This window comes from Thunnus albacares, chromosome 12 (assembly GCF_914725855.1).
Source record: "Thunnus albacares chromosome 12, fThuAlb1.1, whole genome shotgun sequence".
Lineage (NCBI taxonomy): Eukaryota > Metazoa > Chordata > Actinopteri > Scombriformes > Scombridae > Thunnus > Thunnus albacares.
In genome coordinates, this window is record NC_058117.1 from 19247176 (window position 1) to 19270700 (window position 23525).

The 23525-nt window shown below is 40.3% G+C and overlaps 2 protein-coding genes across 4 annotated transcripts; both read right to left on the reverse strand.

Annotated features, from left to right (window-relative positions):
• Positions 1 to 6719: 6719 nt before the first annotated feature.
• gpt (glutamic--pyruvic transaminase) lies at positions 6720 to 22363 on the reverse strand. 3 transcript variants are annotated; one of them, XM_044369294.1, is made up of 12 exons: positions 22144 to 22363; positions 17818 to 18004; positions 13271 to 13360; positions 12964 to 13072; positions 12673 to 12806; positions 11258 to 11501; positions 10455 to 10534; positions 10234 to 10370; positions 9840 to 10014; positions 8763 to 8918; positions 7894 to 8006; positions 6720 to 7333 (listed from the first exon to the last, which is right to left on the reverse strand). In XM_044369294.1, the coding sequence occupies exons 1-12, from the start codon at positions 22176 to 22178 to the stop codon at positions 7243 to 7245; spliced, it is 1551 nt and encodes a 516-aa protein (XP_044225229.1). In that variant the 5' UTR covers positions 22179 to 22363; the 3' UTR covers positions 6720 to 7242. The 3 variants fall into 3 exon arrangements, with proteins under 3 accessions (XP_044225229.1, XP_044225230.1, XP_044225228.1); XM_044369295.1 differs by lacking the exon at positions 22144 to 22363 and adding an exon at positions 18564 to 18739; XM_044369293.1 differs by lacking the exon at positions 22144 to 22363 and having other exon boundaries at positions 17818 to 18490.
• Positions 19972 to 22137, reverse strand: fuz (fuzzy planar cell polarity protein). The gene has a single exon (XM_044369296.1). It carries the CDS (start codon positions 21902 to 21904, stop codon positions 20585 to 20587), a length of 1320 nt encoding a protein of 439 aa, XP_044225231.1. The 5' UTR covers positions 21905 to 22137; the 3' UTR covers positions 19972 to 20584.
• Positions 22364 to 23525: the final 1162 nt, after the last annotated feature.

Sequence of the window (23525 nt, forward strand, 5' to 3'; positions counted from 1 at the left end):
TTGGATAATTTAGTATTTCTGATTACTTATGTTTTTATATATATACTTTTGGTGCCAGCTTGATCAGACTGACCTCACAGAACAATAAGTGTAAGTGCCTTAAGAAATGTTGGAAATCATAGATAGAGAAATAAAGAAAATAACAAAATGCAGTCATCACAAGAAAAACTATTTTCTCCCGCTCCCAGATTCAAAACCTTTATTTATTCACATTTTCATTACACAAGAAAAAAATAGACCAAATACAAACAACACAAATACACAAGGACAGTACTAAGGGGGTTACAGACAAAAAGCAAAAATAAATAAATATAATATACTTGCTTAGGAAATCATCATTACATATCTTGAACAGTCAAAACACTTCTTAACTTAAATGTCTCTTATTTATATAGTCTTTTATAAGTGTCCATTCTCCATCTAAGCCATTGCCTCTATAAAGACCCTGCAGGGCCAAGGCCGCACGTTCCATCATTATCAGTTCTATAAAGTCCTTTTGCCAGTGATTCAAACGGGCCCAGAGCAAATAGTATGTATATATTTCCAGTATCCCTAATCCTCCTCTATCTCTATGCTTTGTCAGTTTATTAAATCTGATTCATGCTTTTTTATTTCCCCAAAGAAACATTATAAAAAGCTTTTTAATTTCTTTAAACCAATATTCAGGTAATTTAAGTGGGATTGAAGATATAAAAGACAGTCTGGGAAAAATGTTCATTTTATTTATCTCTGCTCTGCCCCACAAGGATCATGGAAGTCTTCTCCATCTGGTAAGATCCTCTCTAATAGTTTTAATCAGTTTAGGACCATTTATCTTGAATATCTTCTCAATTGGGGAAATTGTATTAACACCAAGATATTTCAGTCCCTCTTTCTTCCAAACGATCTGAATTATGGAAAGATGGGCTGGAAAAGTCATGCAGTGGGGCTGAGTCGTGCTCCAATTTACTTTATATCCTGAAAGATTGCCAAACTCGTTTATGAGCTTACATAAGTGTGGCAGTGAAATTGCTGGATTTGAAGGAGTTAATGATATATCATCTGCATATAAATTTATTTTAAAATCATATTCATGTATATTAAAACCACTTATTTGTTGGTTAGCTCAAATAGCACATGCCAGGGGTTCCAATGCCAAGATAAAAATTATTGGTGAGACTGGACATCTTTGCCTTGCTGATCTAGTTAGCACAAAGGATGAGGACACAATTACATTTGTTTTAACAGGCAAGTGGTTTGTAATAAAATTCCTCTAATCCACTGCATACATACAGGTCCAAAGCCTTATTTTCCTAAACTATGAGATAACTATAGCCATTCGATCCTATCGAATGCTTTTTCAGCATCCCGCAATAACATTACCGCTGGATGCTGAAGTGAAGCAGCTCTGTGCATTATATGAAAGAGCCTTCTCATGTTACTTGAGGCGTGTTGGCCTTTTACAAATCCTACTTGGTTAAAATGGACCAATGAGGGAACCACTCATTCTGGACGCATTGCAGGTATTTTAGCAAATATCTTGTTGTCATTAGTAAGCAGACTAACAGGTCTGAAATTGTTCATTTACATATAATCTTGCCAGGTTTTGGTATTGTTGAAATTACGGCTGTTCGCATGCTGACAGGCACTGATTGAGACATTATAATATCATTACATAGCATTGTAAGAAAGGGAGTCAAAACATCCTGAAAACATTTATAAAACTCAATACTAAATCCGTCTTCTCCAGGTGTCTTACCGTTAGACACTTATCTCTGCATCTCTAATATATTCCTCAAGTTCTTTTTTGTCTGCCCCCTCAACCGAGGGTAAACATATTGATTTGTATAATTTCTTATAATGAGTTTTAAAACAATTATCAATTTGCTTTGGCTCTTGTATAAGTTGTTTATTACAATCATATATAATTGATATTAAATGTTTGGATTCAATTTGTTCTTTGCCAGAATTTTTTCCTGCCTTATCATCTGACTCAATATATTTTCTTTTAAGTTTAAACAATGCGAATTTGGTTTCTTCATGCATTATTTCTTGCAACTGTTGTTGTTGTGTTGTATTTATTGGGACCATGTACAGTGTTATATAAATGTTACCATTTGATGTACTGCACCAGAGTTAGCTTATACCTAATTTTCATCTGCAGTCAATACGGCAGGTGACAATTAAAACATATAACAGCATAATAACAAACAGTACAAAGCAAAAAAACACACAGGACACATTATACAAAATACAGAGCTACAGACAATAGCACATCACATACATCCACAATGTCAACTGAGTAGTTTTTTGCAGATTTTTTAATTTTGTTTTGAATGTACTGATAGAACTGCAGCTCTTCATATCATCAGGTAGCACGTTCTACTAAGTTGTGACTTTCACAGAGAAAGCTGACTGTCCAAATGCAATGCAATGAAATGGTATGGTACAACCATGTATAGAGGATATTCTGGAGGATCTAATAGAACTTACTGAGCGAGTGTATACAAAGTCACATAGTGGAGGAGGGGCCAAACCATTTAAAATTTTAACTAGGCACAAATTTGAGAATAATCTAAAATTCTCAAAGCTCAGTAAACTGTATTTCTCCAGTACCCTACAGTGATGGAAATGCATTGGCTTTTTGTCCAGAGTTTTTAGAGTTTGTTTGTATAAGGACTCAAGAGGTCTTATGGCTACACGCCATCAGTTGGCAAAGGCTGCTTAGACCGGTCGACACCAGGCTGAGCTGTTACATTAAAATCACCACCAATTAATATTGGGATGTCCGAGAACCTTGATGATGGAACGCTCAATTTTGTCAGAAATTTAGCTTGCCCAGTGTTAGGACTACAGGTATTGACAAGAACCATTTTCTTATCACAAAGAAGTCCTGATTTCTTCTTGTGGTTTGAAAGAGTGGTTTCTACGTCTAATGTGTCGCTCTGCTCGTGGTGACAAAACCATATACATTTATCACCAAACCCTCCAGATCCCCTCTGCTCTACAGTGCATTTTATTGTCTTTGAGCACATTGTTTTGGTCTTAAGGCCGGCGACTTTACAGTTTTGATTCAATCTCACAGCTCTCATCAGCATTGTTTTCAGCTGTGGCATGCAGCTCTGATCAACCCACTGCAATGGCTACCTGTCCAGCACCAAATGGCAAGAGGCAGTCGTACAAAGTTAGTGACTACGTGGTGAACATAGTGGAGCATTTAGAGCTAGACATTTCTCTTTAGAGAGACCAAAACAGAGCTGGAAAGAGAATACATGCCTGGTGATGTCTGCTGGATGTCTAAATGTGCAACTGTTTGCTAACATGTTCACTGTAGCAACTTTATAGGGTGGCGATAATGTCAATGTTGTGATTACAGCCTGAGGTGCTGCCCCCAAGTGGCCAAAAATTAATATATTAATCAAGTAATGAAGTTTTACACTAAATCTGTGTTAACCTCCAGCTGTGTGGTTGATCAAACAAATTTACCTTCCACATCAGCCATTCAGGGTTTGCAGTTACAGGGTTTTAGGATATTCTAAGGTTAAAAACATACATGTGGTGGGTATTTTAGGCTGATTATATTATTTCTAGACTCAATATGTTAAAATGTGACTAGCCTACTTTTTTGGCTTGTAAATTATTAGAGGAATAATTATTTGGATCTTCATTTGGAGAATTACATTTTACAGAAAATATAATTTAACATTTAAAAATAAATATTACAAATCCAAATAACGAGAGAAGATTTAGACACTTTTTTGGAGTCTGGTCAAATTTTTCTGAGGTAGGTAAGGGGGGCATTGTCGCATAACCTTAGTATTTCTAAAATTGGCCAATACAGCCAATAGTTCATAATGTTTGAAACTGACCCCTGCACAGCGGAGGAGAACCATTTAACACAATTGCTGCTCACTTAGTTAATACATTGAGGAAATGTCAGTATTATTGTTTTGTATCACTGCATTATGTGGTATAATTGCATTAGTCTGCTAAATCAATATATCCTTTATACTGGAAAAACATATTTGAACAGTTTAAGTGAAAAGGATTAATTTAGAGTTGAGATATCAAACACGTGTGGTGAGTCTGTTATGACATTTTCGGTGGAATCACCTTCTTACATTTCCCTGCTAAATGCCAGGACTCATACGGTCACGGCTGTCCACATGTACAGAATAAAGAACACAATATGATTGTTAATTCACAAACGCAGCTGGTTCTCAATCAGCTGTTCCGCTTGGTCATATGAATCTCCTCATATAAGACTCTACACAGCGAATAAAGACTGGTCATTGTCATAACCAGGACAGCCACATGACAGCGCCGATGTCTGATGCATGACTGTCGTCCTGTCGCCCTACATCCTCACCCGAACTAATGATGACCTTTGATTCCCCAAAGTTGTCAGAGAATGAGAGAGAAAACGCAAACGCCCCCAATTAATTTAGGGTGAAGAGGACTGGAACGTGTGAGCACGTCATGCTGCTGGAGTGAATGGTGAGGGGCTCCAGGAAAGACAAAGCTCAGTGTAATTAGGATTCGGCAGGCCCTTTGTCAAAGATAATTAAAGCTGACAGCCGCTGCGGAGTAGAGAGGGAGAGAGCAGAAAACCCCTTCAAACTGCTTCACTTTAACACTCTCTCTACATGGTCTTTCAATCTCTCTGCCTTAGACACACACACACACACATACACACACACATAACCTGCAGTAGGCCTACCATCCATCATCCCAACTTGCTTTGAAACTGCAGACTAGGCAATAAAATTAATGACAGATTAATAGAGACAAAGTAGTTGATAAACTATGTACAGTCTTTTGAGCCTGAAATCAAGCTGTACAACATCATTATTAGAGGTGGCAATTTCAGCAGATACAGCTGGCCTTGTCACAGATATACATGTGATCTGGGGAGCGACCTCACTCTGAAATCATATTACTTCGCTAATTATCAGGAGTTCAGCCTCTCTACAAGTTGATACTGTGGCCTCAAGTGGCAATTACAGGACGTCACATTGAATTTCCTTCATTTTCCAAGATTCTCTTCATTCATTTGCTTTAAAGGTGCAGTGTGCAGAATTTAGTGGCATCTAGCAGAACAGACTTGGCAGAATAAATGGAATATAATATATAATATTCATAAGTGTGTTTTAAGTCATGTGTAATCACCTGAAACCAAGAATTGTTGGGTTTTCGTTACCTCAGAATGACCCCTTTATATCTACATAGGGAACAGGTCCTCTTCCACGGAGCCCGCCATGTTGCACCAACATGTTTCTACAGTAGCCCAGAATGGACAAACCAAACACTGGCTCTAGAGAGGGCCTTTTGCATTTTCAACATGTTTCGCAGTAGGTTCTCCTTCATGCTTGACAGAGAGGGGTGAGGGGAAGGGGTATTCAGTTGGTTGCAATTTGCAGCCTCACTGCTAGATGCCACTAACCCTACACACTGGTCCTTTAAAGCTGCACTAATCAATACTTTTTATATTAACAATAGATTAAATGACTATATGTAAGGTGAAGGGGGTTGCTTGTAGTGACAAAGATAATTACCACAAATATCTGTAGTTCCCCTGGGCTGTACAGAGTTGTATAATCCGGTGAACTTGGTTGAACTTTTGGCTTTCTGGCCTGCAAACCAGAATTCACCAATGCTGGTCACAAAACCGAACACACTGTTAGCATAATACTTGCCCAGTGATAAACTGCAAACAAACAAAATTAGCTGGCGAACATGGTTGAGCATTTAGCTGTGAAAAAAGCTAGATATTTCCCTCAGAAATTGGTAGAGAGCAAAACCAATCTAAAAGGAGAGTGGATGTTGAACCTAGATTCACCAGTTGGCCAAAAACATGACTCAAATGAATGCTAATGTTGCTCTGTGGGTGTGTAAATACAATTGTTTGCTAATTTGCCACAACTACTTCATAAGGTAATGTCAATGCAGAGTTTTATGCTGCCACAAAGTGGACAAACAAATTAATTATTGCATATTTTACGACATTTTTATTAGGCTAACAGGAAATGAAATAGGTCAAGCATGCGACAAACATGTGAAACATTAACTACTGGCTACAGGTGCTGTATGTTATTTACTTTTGTGATAAAACCATTGAATGTTTTCTCTGTGACAAGCTAAAAAGTAGTGTAACACTAGCACAAGCAGAGAAAAGTCACTGAAGTGACCTAGTGATATCTATCAAAACTTTGCTAACACTAGCTAACATTAGCCACCATGAACTGCTAGGCATATCAGACCAAATAAGACTGTAAAACCCCTGAGTGTACTGAATTGACCAATGGTGTGTTTTATTGCTTTCTTTCTTCTTCTCCTCTAGTCTCAGTGTTTGCTACCTTTGATAAGTAATATTTTAAGAGTGAACATTGTCCTTCATGCTTAGTGTATAAACACACAGATTGAAACTGACTAACCACTGCAAGTTAATGTTTGACTTGGAATGAAAACTGAAGCAAAAAATGGTCAAAATATCCAATATAAACTAAATTTCTTTTCAAATATCCCTCCAAAAAAGAAAATAAGATTAATAATAAGAATACTACATTTATGACATTTGGTCTCATAACACCTTCAATCAACAGGCTCAGTGGAAGCATGCGGTATAAAGACCCACAGTGCCCTAACAGACTTCCATAAATGCTCAAGATCAAAGGAAAATTACCTATTTATCTTACTGTTAACTCTACAGACATGTGAAAACTCAAAATAATAAGACATAATCTTTAGAATCACATTTATTTTGGTTTTACAAAACCATTTCTGAATCATACAAATGGGACTTTTCGGCATATTTTCCCTGTCAAGTAGGTAGGAATGGAATATTTCAACTATTTTATCACCATTTCAAGCAGCATTACCTTTTCTCCAGTTGTACCCTATTTTTTTTAGTTTGGCATACACACAGATGAGCTATCTCTCATTCTTAAAAATACACAGCTACAGTATAGAGTACATACATCCTTCAAAGCTGAAACAAGAAGATGAAGTCTTTGTCATAGCAAACTGACACGTCTCTAAATTAATTTCTTCATCTCCAGTTTTGTTTTGTTTTCCAACACCAGTGACTTATATACAGTCCGTAAATGCCCAAATGAGAAAGTTGAGAAAAGGCTAAAGTGTGTCATCACAGAGACCACCAGAGCCGACCAGAGCCGAGTAGTGAAGGCACTTATTAGGTACAGATAAATTCTGATTTAGAGTTCTTTTTTTTTTGGTGGTTGGTGGGATAACAGATGTGGGAATTTAGGAATATTGCTGGGTGAATTTCTGATGGAACTCCTTCACTTTGTTCAGCAGGATCTTCAGCTTGTCTGTCGGTGGCAAGATGGTCATTCTGGGTGGGTAGGAGAAGAAAAGAAAGACAAAAATTAACTCTTATTTTTATGGACTTTGACGAATCACCTAAGAATCATTAAAAGGGGTAATTTAATAACTAAAGAGAGTGTGCCAGGAGAAAATGTGTTAAAAAAAGACGATCTCTCTCTTCCTTGAACCTCAGCACAAACTTTTTTCAAGCAGCCAGTTGAAAACACTTACAATTAATGCTCAAATTTAAATGTATTTTTCAAACAAAGGAGTAAATATAAAAGGAAGTTTTGGCCAAATTAGTTTGCTACCATTTTAATACTCAAGTTATCATTTAATATTTTCCAAGCAAACATAACAAAAATTTGATGGCTTCAGCTTCTTAAATGTAAAAAAAAAAAGAAAAGCAAATGCTTCTTTCTCTGTCTAACATTATAGTAAATTTAATATCTTTGGATTGTGGACTGTTGGTTTTCACTATTTTCTTTAGTTTCATAAAACAAACGATTAATTAATTGAGAAGATAATCAGCAGAATAATGAATAATCTAAAAAAATATTTAGTTGCAGTCCTGGAAGTGTTCTGTACCTGAAGTGGTAGCTTCCATCCCTCTGGCCAAAGCCGCTTCCAGGTACAAGGCAGATGCCAGTCTCCTCCAGCATCTTCATGCAGTAAAACATATCTGGTTGCTGACCTTTTTCCTATCAGAGAAGAAAATAAACATTACAATGTTGAAGCTTGATATTCTGGTAATATGGGACAATTTCAAGTATATTTGGAATTCAGCTGCTTCAGAATTTAGGACTGCACAACATCTCCGTTTAAACTGCTAATGGTAATGTGTTGCTAAAGAAGCTCTGTCTTTTGACTGAGTGTGTATATTGTGGTGTTTTTGCGCAGCCCAAGACAAAGTAACACTGTGACTGTGTAATCACAATGGCAAGCAGAGTCACTGGGATTGATCAGGTGTCGTTAGGTCAGCTTTACTCTGACCTTATCCTCTGTAAGGCTAATCAGATTCTCTGTGGCTCGGCTCATCTACTCTCCCTGAAATTCCAACTGAGCAGTCAACCTTGGGACAGAATTGAAACACAAGCTATTGGAAATCATTTGTTCCCTTTAGCAAACAAGGTGGTGGATGCACAGTGCACTGAATCTGGATAAAGAGTTATTCAATCCAGTTTGGTGTAGTGTATTAGATGTTTCCATGAGTATTTAATTTATAACATGCGAGTTTGGGGGAATAAGGGCTGGTAAGGCCATGAAAAGAAATAAAAGAGAAATAATCAGAGGACATAATGATTTGTGTGAGAGTCTTAAGAAAAACATCTTGTATACCTCCATCATGTATTATTTTCCTCTCTTTTTTCTCTTGATCAATGTAATTTCCTTGAAAGGACAATACACTGAAACTTGAATCATTACAAAACATTTACAGGAGTAGGTTAAGGACTGACCGTGGCCTCTTTGATGGCCTTTTCAGGGATGGTTATGCGAGGGAAGGAGTACATGGCGCCCTGCACAGGATTGCAGCTGATGCCAGGAACCGTATTTAGAACCTGCTCTGTAAGTGTGGCCTTCTCTGCTAAGGCACTTAGAGTGGCTGTGCGCTCCTGGATATGAGAGAGGAAGAGAAGAAAATACAGAATAGAGAGGGCCAGAGAAAAAAAAAAGTGAAGCAAAGAGAGATGTTACAAGAATCAGTAAACACTGGAAACATTTGTGACGCCAGCGATCTCAGGTGCTTTGACCATGACAGAGTAATTTGTCTCATGTTAGCAATTCCTTGTTTTGTCAAACTCAAGGAGGTCTGGAGAATAAACACTGAGATTTTTAGAAGTCTTGAGGTAAAGGTTTGAAAATGACCACTTCTGGAAATAGGAACTCTACTTAGTGTTGTGTTTCAATACAATTATGTTGTCTCTTGCCTGATTTTATTAATTGGAAATGAAACAATGGCCCTCTTTGTTTCTGGCCTTTTCTAACAGGGTTTTCTGCTTGAATTTTTCCAGACTTCTGTGAGCGACATGAGGTGGATGAATGGCTGATTATATGAATTACATGGGGTAAACAAAGACTCTTTTTACACACAAGACAATGTCACACCTACAAGAGGTCATGATTCACTACTCATGAATGAAAAATGCTTTCAGTTTCAGACATTTATACACAACGAAGACAACAACAATACATTTTTCAAAAGTCTGAATTGTCAAAAAGCAAAACAGCTTCACGGTTTATACAATATGTTTCAAGACAAGGAAAGATAGTGACATATTAATTGAAATCATTTTCATCTGTTTAAAATAAGTTTTAAACTCAAATTAGCAAATTATAACATAAAACAAATTGCTAGCTAAAATCCATTATCCACAGCAATTAACTACACACATATTGTAAGAGAAACTGTGATGATGTGGGTGTCAGTGTATTGAAAACATATGACAGGAGATCATGTTGCAATACATTACTGTATTGATTACTTGTCCCATCCTGCTGTGAATAATGAGGGTAGGAGAATGTGGACTGTGTACCTTGATGAAGTTGTTGTACGAGGGCTCGCCAGGCTGCGGAGGGTTGACCACCAGATCCATCAGAGCCTGTCCAGGAACAGGCGGACACAGGCGGACTGACACCAGCTTGGTCAGCTGGGCCTTCACCTCATCATCCATGTTGATAATCTCCATGTAGCCTCCACGGAAGCCGCACCTGAGACGGCAACGAAAATATTGACAGATGTTTTCTTTGGTGTTTGAGTTGAGATTTGCAAATCAAAAGCTTTGCCAATGAAGAGATCATTATAGAAAGCTACTTGAAAGATGAATTCTTCTTACAATGACTTATAAACAACTATGAAGAACTGATTTCCAACAACATTTTATCAAGATGTAACAGACTTATCCAAGCATTGAAAATAAGATGACTCACTCTCCCATGTAACACTTTGAGGTGGAGTGGAAGGATGCCAGTTCCACTGTATTCGAGTACTCTGGCCCCATCTCAAACAGCACCTTCTTAAAAGAGTGGAACTGGCAACCTTCAGCATACACATTATCCTGGTACACCTGAAGAAAGATAGGGACAGAATGTAATTGGGGTACCGAATACAATAAAGCAGGTAGATGTTAAAAGAGATGCAGGGACATTACCTCATCTGCCATGAGGAAGAGACGTTCCTTTGCTGCAAATCGGATTACATCCTCGATGCACTGTCTGCTCTGAACCTGACCTGTGGAGGAGAAGGAGGCTCATTACGGGCAAAAGGTTTCAAATGGTTATGTCGTTTTGCTGCCATCTAGTGACTATTCTCTGAGCAGTGCATGAAATTTTTGGTTACACAACTACAACAAAGGGGAAGACAAAATAATGTATAGTCCTCATGCAGAAAGGATTTAATACCAAGTAACTTAATTTCATGGTATCTTGGTCAAAGTGCCTACTCCCCTTTAAAATATGCAAGTCTTGGGATAAACACAGAGCTCTAAAGAGGCCAAATCATCTGGGACAAAAATAACAAAAACAAGTTTCAAGGTTCACACCCACATTTTTTTTCTGGGGATTTTCAACAACATCTTGCTGTCTTCCTCAGCAAATGGAGTTTGTTCAGTTGTCATGGAAAAAGTTCACATTGTTAGGTTGTGAGCTGTCTCCAACATCCCAGACAATTGAACAAACCTGACCACTGAGGAAAACCACGTGATGCAGCTGAAAACTCTGGAAAAAGCAAGTAATTGGACTTTGAATTAAATATTTTTTTTGTCAAACTACTGTTTTTAAGGTCAAGAATGAACTTTGAGACTCAAATGCTAAATTATTTGGTACATCAATAGGAACAGTATCAAAAATCATTACAACATATTCCAAATATAAATTGGAATGACAAGAAGTCACATGCCCAATTGTAAATCACAACACATCACAACAGTGTTAATTTTGACCAAGGGTGATTTACCGGTGGGGTTTCCAGGGTTGATGATGCACAGGGCTCGGGGGTTGCAGTGGCGTCGGGCCTCATCCAGAGCACGCTGCAGCTCGCTGATGTCCAGACTCCAGCACTTTTCCTCATTAAGGTAATAGTTGATCTGCACAGCACCCAGTTCAGCCAGCGCAGCCGAGTACAGGGGATACTGAGGTATGGAGATCATGACGCCGGAACGGGTGGCACCCTCGCCACACACCAGCAGCTTCAGCATGGTCTAAGAAGGCAGAGGGGAGGTCAAAAAAAGATATTTGAGATGAGAACAGTGACTTGAGAAAACAAGTGAATTCAGCAGTGTTACTAGCATGTATGTGATGACATTTTAAAATCATGTATACAGAGTAGTTTTGCCCACACACCAATTTATCTACATAGAAACATGAGTAAAAAATAGGAAAAGGAAATAGGTGCACCTTTCCTGCACTGAATTTCAGTCTGGTGCTCTGCCTTGCTACTTTGGCCTGAAGGCTTCATCAGAGCATACAGTGAGTTCTTTTTTAATTGCAACATTTTTCTTATCTTGAACACTAGTACATCTTGTTTTTTGCTCTCAAATGCATATTTGTTTTCCTTCTGGTTGCTGCTTGTATGATGAGTTCTTTAACAAGACTGACAGTCTACAGCAACGCTAGAGGCTCTGTGAGGCTGTATTAGACACAGTGGTGCTTTGAGCTAAATGCTAAAAATAGCATACCAACATAATCACAATGACAATGCTACCATTGTGGTGTTCAGCGGGTGTAATGTTTACCATATTCACTGAACACAAAGCACAGCTGAGTGTGATGGAAATGTCAGTTTTGTTGTTCATGCACCAAACTAGTGGACAAATTAAAAATTTGAACTGATGGTGGCCCTTGGTGAAAAGTTAGGGGATCACTAGAGTTAATATAATTTCATCCTGAGGAGGACATGAATATCTGTACAAAATTTCATGGCAATACATCCAATAGTTGTTGAGACATTTAGCTAAAAGCCACAAATGTGAACATTATGGTGACGCTGGAGGAAAAGTCAGGGAATCACCAAAGTCTTTAGGATTCATCCCCTGGGCACTATGGATGTCTGTACAATATTTTCACGGTAAGACATCCAAGAGGTGTAGAGATATTTCCGTCTCAGCCAAACTGGTGGGCCGACAGACTGACATTGCCATCCCTGGAGCCATACTGCTAACATGGCTAAAAAGGGAGGTCACTGATGTCACAAATGCTCTGATGAAGGTGTCAGTTGAAAATAAATCTGTTTTGTCAGTTCAATGTTGTAAAGAAATTTAGTTCAAACTGATCAAGACATACGACTGTAGTGTTTTGTGATTATATTTTCTTTTGGGGAAAACAAACAAGGTACATCAGAGTCACAAAGTCAAAATCAGAGGTGTTTTGTACCACAATGCCATCGCTGGCCCCTGTTGTGAGGTAAATGTTGTCTGGGTCACAGGGCACACCGCCATCCCTTCGCTCAACGTAGCGGGCCACATCCTGACGCACAGAGTCTATGCCCTGACTGGCACTGTAGGCACCTGAGGGAGATTCATATTGAGACAATAGAAGTTGCTATGACAACTTGAGGCTTTAACACAGCAAAGCAACACCAGGAGTGTATAAAGAGACTAAAGGTGGTAATAAGCGCCTGCAGTTACATAAAGCTTATTGTGCTTGCACAGAAAACCAACACACCCATACTGTTCCCTCCACAGGACTGCAGAATGCGACGTGCTCTACTTTTAGCATCCTCTGGGAATGTGCTGTCATTCAGCAGCTCAGGGTAGGAGCAGAGGGCCAAGACCTTGAAACAAAGAAAGGTGTGAGTATAACGAATAGATGGGAGATGATGCAAAATCCTGCTTGGATTCTGGGGTAAGACTCAAAAAACTGATCAACACTGATTTATTTAAGGAGGAAGAAATCAGATTAATAGACACAGAAGTCAAAGGGGAAGTGATATATTTAGATGAGAGGTTGGGGGAAGGGTTTAGGAACAGACCTGTCTGAAGAAAGTGATTGGCTGCTGGCCCATAGCATGGGCGTCCCCAATATTGGCCTTTATGACCTCAGCAAAGGGCTTCTTCATTCCCTGCAGGACATAAACACAACATAAAGGGGTGATTATAGATCTAAAAAAAAAGGAAATGAGTGTTAATAAAAGACACATTGCAAGAACTGTTACATAATTGTGTGTTATGTTCCTGTACCTTCAGCAAATAAATGGGGAAATGAAATAAAAAAAACATGGTCACCAAAGAGAATGGGGTTGGCTGAGAACCGATACCACCCTACACTGCACCTAAACAACCTTGACACCGCAACTTCACACAGGCTTAAACACATACATAACTTTTCCATGAATATTTAAGTCACAAGAGGTTGAAAGCTCAGCAGCTGCACGGTGCACCGCGGGTTCAGTTGTTTATTCAAAACTGCTTGCAGGGATGGATTATATTGGCTGTTGGTTGTACTGAACTGACTTTCCTGCTGTGGGAACATGTATAGAAGTGGTGGAAATAGAAATATTCACCAGGCTACAATGCTCAGTCCACTACTTCCTATACTGTCCATCAAGTAGCTTGTGGCCTGTCCCAACTGTTCTGGACAAAAATTTGGACTAATAGGACTAAATGCTTCAAACAACGTGTCAGATGGACGGGTTTACCCACAGATTAAAATATCTTAGCAAATGTTTTATGAGGACGGAAATTCATTCAACACATTTATCAAGATTCATACATACAATGTGTTTTGGTAAGAAACAGAATTCTGATTGTTTATCAAAACAACTCCAAAGGGCACCTTTAATTTAGAGGTTTCTAATAAATAAGATCTTCTAGGTAACAACATGAACTCCAGAAGTAACTAATTTCTGTTTCAGCATTATTCAGGAAAGCCATGCAAGCTATCAGCTGTTCCCTCTCTCAGCTACATTATTGTTTTTTTCTCTGTCACACACACTGCTGCTCACATTATAAAGTGCAGTACATTTCTTTACTGACAGAAATGAGTGTTTAAAATAGTTTATTAGGGAGGTTACAATGCAGCACTGCACCAGACGCAGAAACCATTTGGTATTTGAAACGGCCTCGATGTATGTGCAGATAATATGTGCAAACATGGGAACAAAGTTTCAACCTATGCAAACTACCTTATCACAGTGATACCATTAACCCTCTGACACATAAACACTAAGACATACATTACACAGCAGCGTTTAACCTCGCCAGTGTACACGTGTAAGATCTGGCTTGAGGATAGCAAAGCAGCAATAAACTGAATGTCTAAAAATAATTAGGAGAATTTATTACCAAAATAGAGGTATACTGTGTGTATATAGATATATATATATATAAACATATACTGTACATATATATGTATATATGTATATAATATACTACTATATTAATATACGTATATTACTGGTTTCCAGGCCAATAATATAAAGTTTGTGAAAGATAATCTCTTGCACAGCTGAGACCACAGAGGACAAAAAGGCACAAAGACACGTGCACAAAGACAAGCACGAGCACATACACGCTGTTAACACCAGATGTTTGGAACAGCGTGACATTGCAGAGACGCCACAAATGGAGTGTCACACCATCACCCTGTGGAAACCAAAACAGTGCAGAGAAGCCGCAAATGGAGCCTCACACCATCACCCTGCGGAATTCAACTGAGCCCGTTGTTTGATTTGTCCAATCCCACTCAGATTTTAGGAAACTGGAGTCTCCTGCTCTCTCATTGGTCACAGAGTAGAGGCGTCTCTCAGTCTGGGCCAATAAAAATACACAGGGCAAATAACACCCCTAGGTCAATGGGACCATCACGCCCATTTGTGATGGGACCTTTTAGAAACAAACTGACCTCTGCTCCTGAGAACCAAATCAAAGAGTCTGTGGTTTTTGTCCTTCGTCGCTGATAAAACAGTCCAGAAAATAATGCTGAAGTCCCAGCAGAACTTCTTTTCCTCTGCCAAGACTTTACAAAGGAAATATTTCATTAATGGTGTAATACACCAAACGCCCATGTAAAGCTGTATAAAGTATTAGGCTCAGATAATAAACTAAGATAAGAGAGTTCACTTTGCATAATTTGACTGCGTGTTACTCAAGTTTCATTGGTTTCTTAATTTCAGTTGTGCTCTGTTTACTTCTAAGATCAATGCATGTGAGATGCAAACTCATGGGAAACATTTCTGGAGGTTTGCATATTGCCTTTCTTTCTGGCAGAATATGTTTAAAGACTTTGACAAAAAAACTGCTTTGTATGTCTGTCCCCATAGCGACTGTTCAGGTTTTAGAAAACATTTCAAAAAGGTCCCCATTCACTATCAGCGAGCTGCTCATTAGGACAAAACAAAGACCACAATGTAATAACTGCATGTGCAGCTTTTATCTGTGCACTTGCTAACTGGTGCAGTAAGTTGGCTCAAAGTGTGTCTTGTTTCTATTCCCTGTTGCCTTCAACAACTAACACATCTTTAGTATTAGGGGGAAAAATGAGAACAAGGAAATAATTGTACCATAAATGAAAAGCAAAGAGTTCAGTTCACAAAAACAAGGTATGTAGGAAACAGGAGTAGGGGGATCACAGTGTGTATTCATGGTGTTTAATTCACTGACAAAAGCAAGAATACCTCTGTGACCTGTTTCCCAAAGTAATCAAACACCATCCAAACCTTAAACGAAAGTTGGAAAAGGGAGTGCTAGTAAAATGAAGGGGAGTGTGTTTTGATTGTGCTCAGAGCAACAGTTGAAAGTCTTCAGAAGCACAGTTATGTTTTTCTAAAAACTATTGAGTAAGCTGGGAGGACTGCATTTGATTACTTGGGGTACATTTCTGCCTTCTGGCAGGCAGTTGTACTATTGAAAAGACTGGCAGTGGTACAGTATGCAGTTAGTGAACAAAGAAATCACAGCACTTCCCCTGTCCTGGATAGAACTATTAATGAAGAGTTAATTAGTGATTGTATACGGTATGAAAATGCTCCCATCCCCCAATATCTTGCCTGAGCTGCAATTCCATCTGCTTTTTGAACATCTTGATATAGTTTCGATAACGCCTGATCAAACTATTGTACAGCTGAGAAGAAATTAAATATCCCTTGGAGTGAGGGGATCAGCTGCAGATAAGCATTGGTCAGAGCAAACAGAAGAGAAAATCTTTGGTTCCAGTGAGCCATCTGGTTAAAAGGTCACCACTTCATTATAGTCATTACAATCCCTGCTGGTCCATGTTGCTGTACCTTTCACCTGTGCAAGAACCTGTTCACATACTCATCCCTTCCTGAGCAAAGCACTCAAGAGAGGACAGTTTTCACACCAGACTGCACTCTGCACACTAACAGCTGGTTGCCACATCACCATAAAAAGTGTAAAAGGACAGGATCGAACAGTGCTTTTAAGAAGCTAGAAACGAACAAATGGTCTGTATTCATAGTGCCAATAAGATAAAAAGGACATATAACATTGTGGATTAAAAACAAAAGAAATTTCTAGTATGGATTAAAAGTTAATATCTATTAAATAATATCTATTATTATATAATAGATATTCCTACTGATTACTAGACTTTTGAGACACTCATTAACTACAAAGATGCTTGTCTAAGCTGTTAAAATTAAATGGTGCAGTGGCGGTGAGCCAAGCTGGATATTTCTGACGGTGGGAACTGTCGGAGGTAAAGTGAGGTAACAGATATGTACATGACAAGTAGGTCACACGGTGAGACACATAAACAGGACAGAGAAAAACAAACTGTCTCTGGTTTAAACTGTGGACTTTCACCTTCCTCTTAGGATCTCTCTATAAGCAACTGTGGTTAAGAAGCAGACGGGGGGTGGGGGAGGTGAAACAGCAGAAAAAAACGATGAGTGGCTTAAAAAACAGGAGTTAGAGATTAACATTGCAGAACAGAAACCAGTCGGTGAAATTTGATGGTATGACACATTATCAGGATCATACCGGTCTACAAATTATCTGATAATTATCAGCCTCAGGAATTACTAATTAACTGATGGACTTTGTGTTATCACTTTCCAGGCTTCTTCCCTGCCCTGTTGGGATAATGTTTAGATGGTAATAGTAAGTACATAACCAGGAAGCCAAAAACACAAGCATTTATGATACATGCACCTTGTCATAAAAATTTTCAAGGCCAATTAAAATTTTAAGTTGCCAGAGAGTCAAGTATATTATAGCAAGTTTGGACAGATATAAGTACCAATTCCCCAGTCTTTTATTTAAAACAGAACAGAAAAACAGAAAACTGCTGCTAAGTTTCATCTTGTTAGATAGAGTACTAAATTGTAGTTTAGTCATTTTTTTATTTAAAATTTGCTGAGTAAACTGAATTAAACAAAAAGTACAGATTTTTTTCTGTCCATAGTCCCAGAGTCCCTGAAAAGAGAGAATGTGAACTACACAAAAATAATTTTCAAATGCGCAGATGAGAAGTGTGTCTATCACAGAGCAGATACACATTCCACAGAGGACAGAGAGATGGCACATAGTTTGTGATCAAATGGCCTGCGGTACAAACCTCTGAGAGCTCCCTCTCCAGCTCCACAGCCCGCTGCACGATGGGCCCCCGTACGGCATACTCCACCTTCTTCACCGTGGGGTTCATGGTGTCAATGGTCAACACCTTGGCCCGGGATGCCACTCCATTCTCGGACATTTTCTCTTTGGGGAGCCCACGTCGCGTTGCGCTCAGACTCGACAAGGCTCTGCCGGGAGAGGAGGAGGACAGAGGGGGAGAGGTCAGTGAGCGGACCCTGGGACCACCGGCCCGCTGCGCTCCACTGCTAACGGCTAACATCTCGTTTCGCCCTCGGCTTAAAAGCCGAATGTTTCTGGATGATAACATCTGCATCCGTGTGGCTGACATGTTACGCGGCCCTTTTTTTGGGGGAAGTTTAAAAGCCTCTGCGGTGCTCGGCGACCTGCACCAACGCCGGTTGCTTCACTCGAGAAGAGTGGAAGCTGAAAGTTGTGCAAGAGCAGCCACCGCACTCCTAAAAATGACTAAGCGATCGGACCTTTGGACTTTTCACAGGTGATAGTGCTCATGGGGCCTCGACAAAATAGATATAAAATCCCGGGATGCTTCCTAGGACCCTGACTGCATCCACACACACACATACACACACGCACACTGACTAAGCTTTTCACTCTGAAGTTTTGGGGTATGCACTCTGCACACATGGCAACACTACAGCCAGCCCCCTTTGTGTGGCTTCGTGTCCATCATTTATCCCACCCCCTCTTCTCCGTTACCCTACGCACCGTCAGGCTGTCAGTCAGGCTCGGCTCTCCGGTTACTGAGCCTACGGCGTTGCACTACAGACTCAGATGGATACAACCAGCGAACCAGGTGCGGCTTCCAACTTTGTCCCGATCTCACTGCACTGCCCCCTCACTTTACTCCTGCAGCACCAGTGAGTGCAGTTTTGGGAGGAGACTTTGGAAGCTACTTTTTGTGAACGAAATAATTATGAATGCTCCTCCTATTTGGACTTGGGTCCACTTAAGTTTCCTCCAGCTTCAGAGGAGGGGACAGGGGGGTTTAATGCAAATTCCCTTGAAAAAATGTGTGTTGACTGGTGCCATCGGAATAATTTGAAAGATGCTATATCATACACAAAAAAATCTGCAGAGTTGTTTTGCTGAAAAATCATGATTACTGAAATGTTCTTAAAGGCATATATAGTATTTCTGTTGCTCTGGTGGTGGGGTCAGACTGGGGGAACAAGGTCAGGCCTACTGACACACTTCCCAGGTTATACTGGGATCGTACTGTGAGGAAATTTCAGCATACAAACTGTTCCCTGACTGACTTTCCTTGCATGGAGAGCAAAGTATCTGGTGATAAACTGTGATAATCTACTTACTGGCATGTCAATAGTCCTCAATGTGACTTTCAGTAAAACTTTGTGACTACACACTGAAATCTGAGAGAGCAAATACCTTTCTAGAGATTACCAGTGCAATTACAAACAACACAAAACACTGCAATTATCATGACTTGAAGTATTCATTCAATAATGGCTTGTGTGTGTGTTTTTTCAACAACTCTGCCAAGGACGGTCCCAAGCCCGTCTGAAAAGGGAGGAGGGCTGAACGAGGGGCCAGCAACCTCTCCCTGTAAAAAAAGAACCTCTTGCTACAGAAATACGAACAAGAGACTCAAGAGAAACTACGGACTTTCAGCTGGAGGACGTATGACACTGAGTAGTGAAAGTCAGATTCATTTGGAAGCTACTAGGCTAATGTAATTAAAACAGGCTGACCACAAAACACCTGGTGCCGTGACCTGGAGGCAGACGTGAAGAGAACTGGCCATATATGGGGACAGCTGGAGAAATTGGCCCAGGACCGGGATGCCTGGAGAGCCTTTGTTGGCAGCTTGTGCCCAAAGTGGGGCTACAGGCTTTAAGTCAAAAATAATTTTGTCAATAGTCACTGCCGCATTAAATGATACGGAATACAGATAGTTGTGTTAATTCACAGAATGGTGAGGTGGTTTCTTGCACATTTGTAGGCAACCTCACATTCACTAATCAGGCTTGTGCTGCTGGGTTTTTCATTGCCTGAAACATGAACATATGAGATATAAGTAACCTACTGTATTGCAACTATTGTGTCCACTGTCTGTGTCGCACAGCAAGAAAATGAACAAGCATAATAAAACATATAACTTCTCATTACCAACTGTATTTATTTAATATTAAAATCTGCGGCAAGAAAAATGTGAAAAGTCTCTCAATTATAGAAAGACCTACAGAAAGCATATAATTATAATTAGGATTGAAACTAAAGCAAAGTGTTTTTATATTTTTTGAAGGCACATGATTCAAAATGTCAAAACAGTGAACAGCAGGCACATCTTCATCCCAGTGTAACATTTTCACATGACTATTTAGTACATTTTTTAGATTCAGTGCAATCTAGGTTGCCAGTGAAGTTAGACACAATTGTGCAACAGTGACTATCTTTCAAGCTCAAAGCAGTTTCACTTTTCATATTTTCATCAGCATTAAATTCTTGAACAGCAGTTTACTGAAATGCCTGATCAGACCATTAATAGTGGCATAATTTTCTGTTGTACACGTCTTTCCAGTAGTCTATAAGTCACTGTTTTTACAGAAATCGGACGTATGGAAGCTCATTTTTCTGCTCCATGATCACTTTGTCAGCAATAACTGTGTGATTGCAGTTATCAATAAAGATAGAATCAAAATGCCAGTGGTGAATACACATTACAGGTGACTGTAATTACATTACAGGGTTTCATATTAAGTAAATAATTAAAGCGCAGTGGCTGCAGTGATATCAGAGAGAGTCTGTGTAGCCACTGTACGCAGTGCGAATGTCGGCACTGACAGCGGGATGAGCAGGAAAAGCTGGTGTTGTGGTGTCTGAAGTCCGTAGCTTTTACACTCTTCTGTAACTAAATAGCATTGTAGTGGCTGGTGGGAGAATCCAAGGACAAAGTCCTCTGTGTTGCCTCTCTGAACCCTCTCCTCTGGGGACACACACAATGTCTCCTCCTGGCTGAAGTAGCGTGTAGTGCTGAAGATGTAGAAGAGCTTCAGTAGTTCCCAGCAGCGAGCCTTGGAGGGCAAAGGAGCGTCACCAAGCGGGTGAATAGTGGAAGTCCGCACACAGGACACTGAACGTCGTGTTTCACGGTTGATGAGGAGAAGTGCCAGCACATCAGGACGCAGGGATACAGATCCAGGTAAGCAGCGTTCTCCGACAGCCAAGCAGTCTCTCAAGGTCTCCACCAGAGGTGACCAGAAACGGCCCACCAGCCCACTCTCGGCTCTGTGCAGGGAAGGGCTTGGGCCGCACAGCACACACACATCTGCCCCTGGTAGCAGCTGGAAGCGGAGCAGACGATGAGCCACAGTGGGGCTGCCCTGAGGAAGGAAAACTGGGTAGTCGCAGGAAGCTGATCCAGAGGCTGAGAGGGACCTCATCAAAGCAGAGAGCAGCACAACTTCCTGCGGTGCCAGTCGCCACCACTTTTCAGTGGCCGCCGCTATCCGCCCGTGGACGATGAGGCAACCGAACTCGCTGTCTGCAGCTTGTGCGAAGCCCTCCACAGCCTCTTGAAGAAGAGCGGGGTTTGGAGGCAGCAGGGTGTCAGCACAGTGTGTCAGGTTACCCAGGATGCCCTCTTGCCTATCCTCCAACAGCTGATCAATGAGGCTGAAGCAGGAGCGCAAATCCCTCTTCAGCCGCTCCACATTCCTCACGTTGGCCAACTCGTCCTGACCCAGCACCAGCACCATGCAGTTCCACACATTCTCCAACAGACGCTGTAAACGGATCTCCTCCTCTTTGCTGCTGCTGCTGCTGCCTGCACCACCTTGTCCACCTCCTCCACTCACAGCAATGAGCATCACACTGTCTTGGAAAACTCTCCACACCACTTTCCCGCCGCCTTCAGTCTCACAGCAGGACAACACCACTCCCTGACCACCTCCGAACATGTGGACGCCGTTCAGGGAGCCGATGACCGAGAATGGGAGCTGTTTGGAGGCACCCCTTGTGAAAAGAGGGACCCCACTGCTGGCTGTGAGGCAAAGGAGTTGTAATGACCCATCCTGGAGCATCATCATGGGTTCGAGCTGGGTTCACTGTTGTACACACAGTCAACAGACTCACTCCTCAGCCGCGGCAGATTATTGAACCACTTCAGTTTTCATGGGGTTGATTATACAATGACAATCATTACATCGACAAACTGAACTCGAAAACTCAAGCTAACCAGCCAGCTACTGTGACACAAACTAACGGGTTTACTTGTTTTTGCTAACGTTAGCGGTATTTAACATGCTAATTTAAGGAAGCAAGTTACCGTCGTTTCCACAGCAACGCCGTCCCATGATTCATGCTTCAAACTGCAGGGGAGGAGAACGGTTTCATTCGGCTGGTCGAGCAGCAGTTCCGCGTTACGAGTCACTATTACGACCGCTGATAGAGCAGGATAAGCGGACAGACCTGGGTTCAGTCCCTGGATTTCATGGATGTGTCCATCATCAGCGTTGTTCACCGGTTTTTTTTTTCTTTTTTCTTTGTTCTGATCGCCTTTTGCTCACTTCTCGCGAGAGTCGAACCAATCGATTTCGGCTGATGACGTCAGCGGGCGGCGCTGCGATATCGAGTGCTCAGGGTGTATTACAACACAATTATTTGATTACTAGTGTTTTATCATTATGTATGATTAGGTGCCTTATCTGAACTGCCAGTTACAAATGCCTTACTACACCACCAAACCTGTGATTAATATGTAAAGTAAAGGACAGCTTTCATAATTTCTCGTCATAAAACAACAGTCAGGTGCCCAAATGAACATTGAAATAGGTTTTTCTTGCCATAATCAGTCTTCTTGTTCATACTGGCCATTAGAAGATCCCTTCATAATGCACTTACAATGTAAGTGATGGGACCAAAATGGTCACAAGTTTCCTTCTGTGCAGGAATACATTAAAACATTTATCTAAAGCTAAGCTTCAGTCATCCACATCTGTCAAATCAAGTAGATATATCTCAGCATTAGTCTTTTTAGTGCCAAAGTCTCTTTTTGTTACTATACCTGTGTCTATATAGTTTATGTACACTCAAATTTATGTCTACATTGGTATTTATACTATTTATATTCTGCTTTTTTGCAGTTTTTATCATTTCAATATGCAAGCACATAGTACAGCCCCACTACACAGAAATGTAAATCACTGTCCCTTCTTACATTATGTTTGTGATTATTGTTTTAATATTCATGTGTATTGCTTTTTCTGTTGACATCTGGATGACACTGAATTCCTTACTTGCTACTTGGCAAAAAAATATGATTTTGATTCTGATTCTTCCACCTCAAAGCAACAGGGAAGCACTGTCGGAGGAAACAAAGAGGGAATTTGATGCTTTCCTTCTCTCGCTTCTCATTCACTCACGTCTTACTGCAGATGCCGTCCCATGAACAAAAATACAGCAAACTGTATCGTCTTGTTTACCTTTTACCAGACCAGGAACCTAGAGTTAAGCAAAGAAGTCTTTCTGCTGCAATGAACACAAAACAAAGGAAATACGGTGTCTTTTAAGCTGTTTAAATATTTCTATTTCATGATCTAAATATCAGCTGCTTCTGTTATCATCTTTGACTGCATGAAAATGCTTCTGACAGAGCTCCATCAGCTGGTTTTCACAAGCAGTTATATCTATCATGTCACTCTGTCAAAT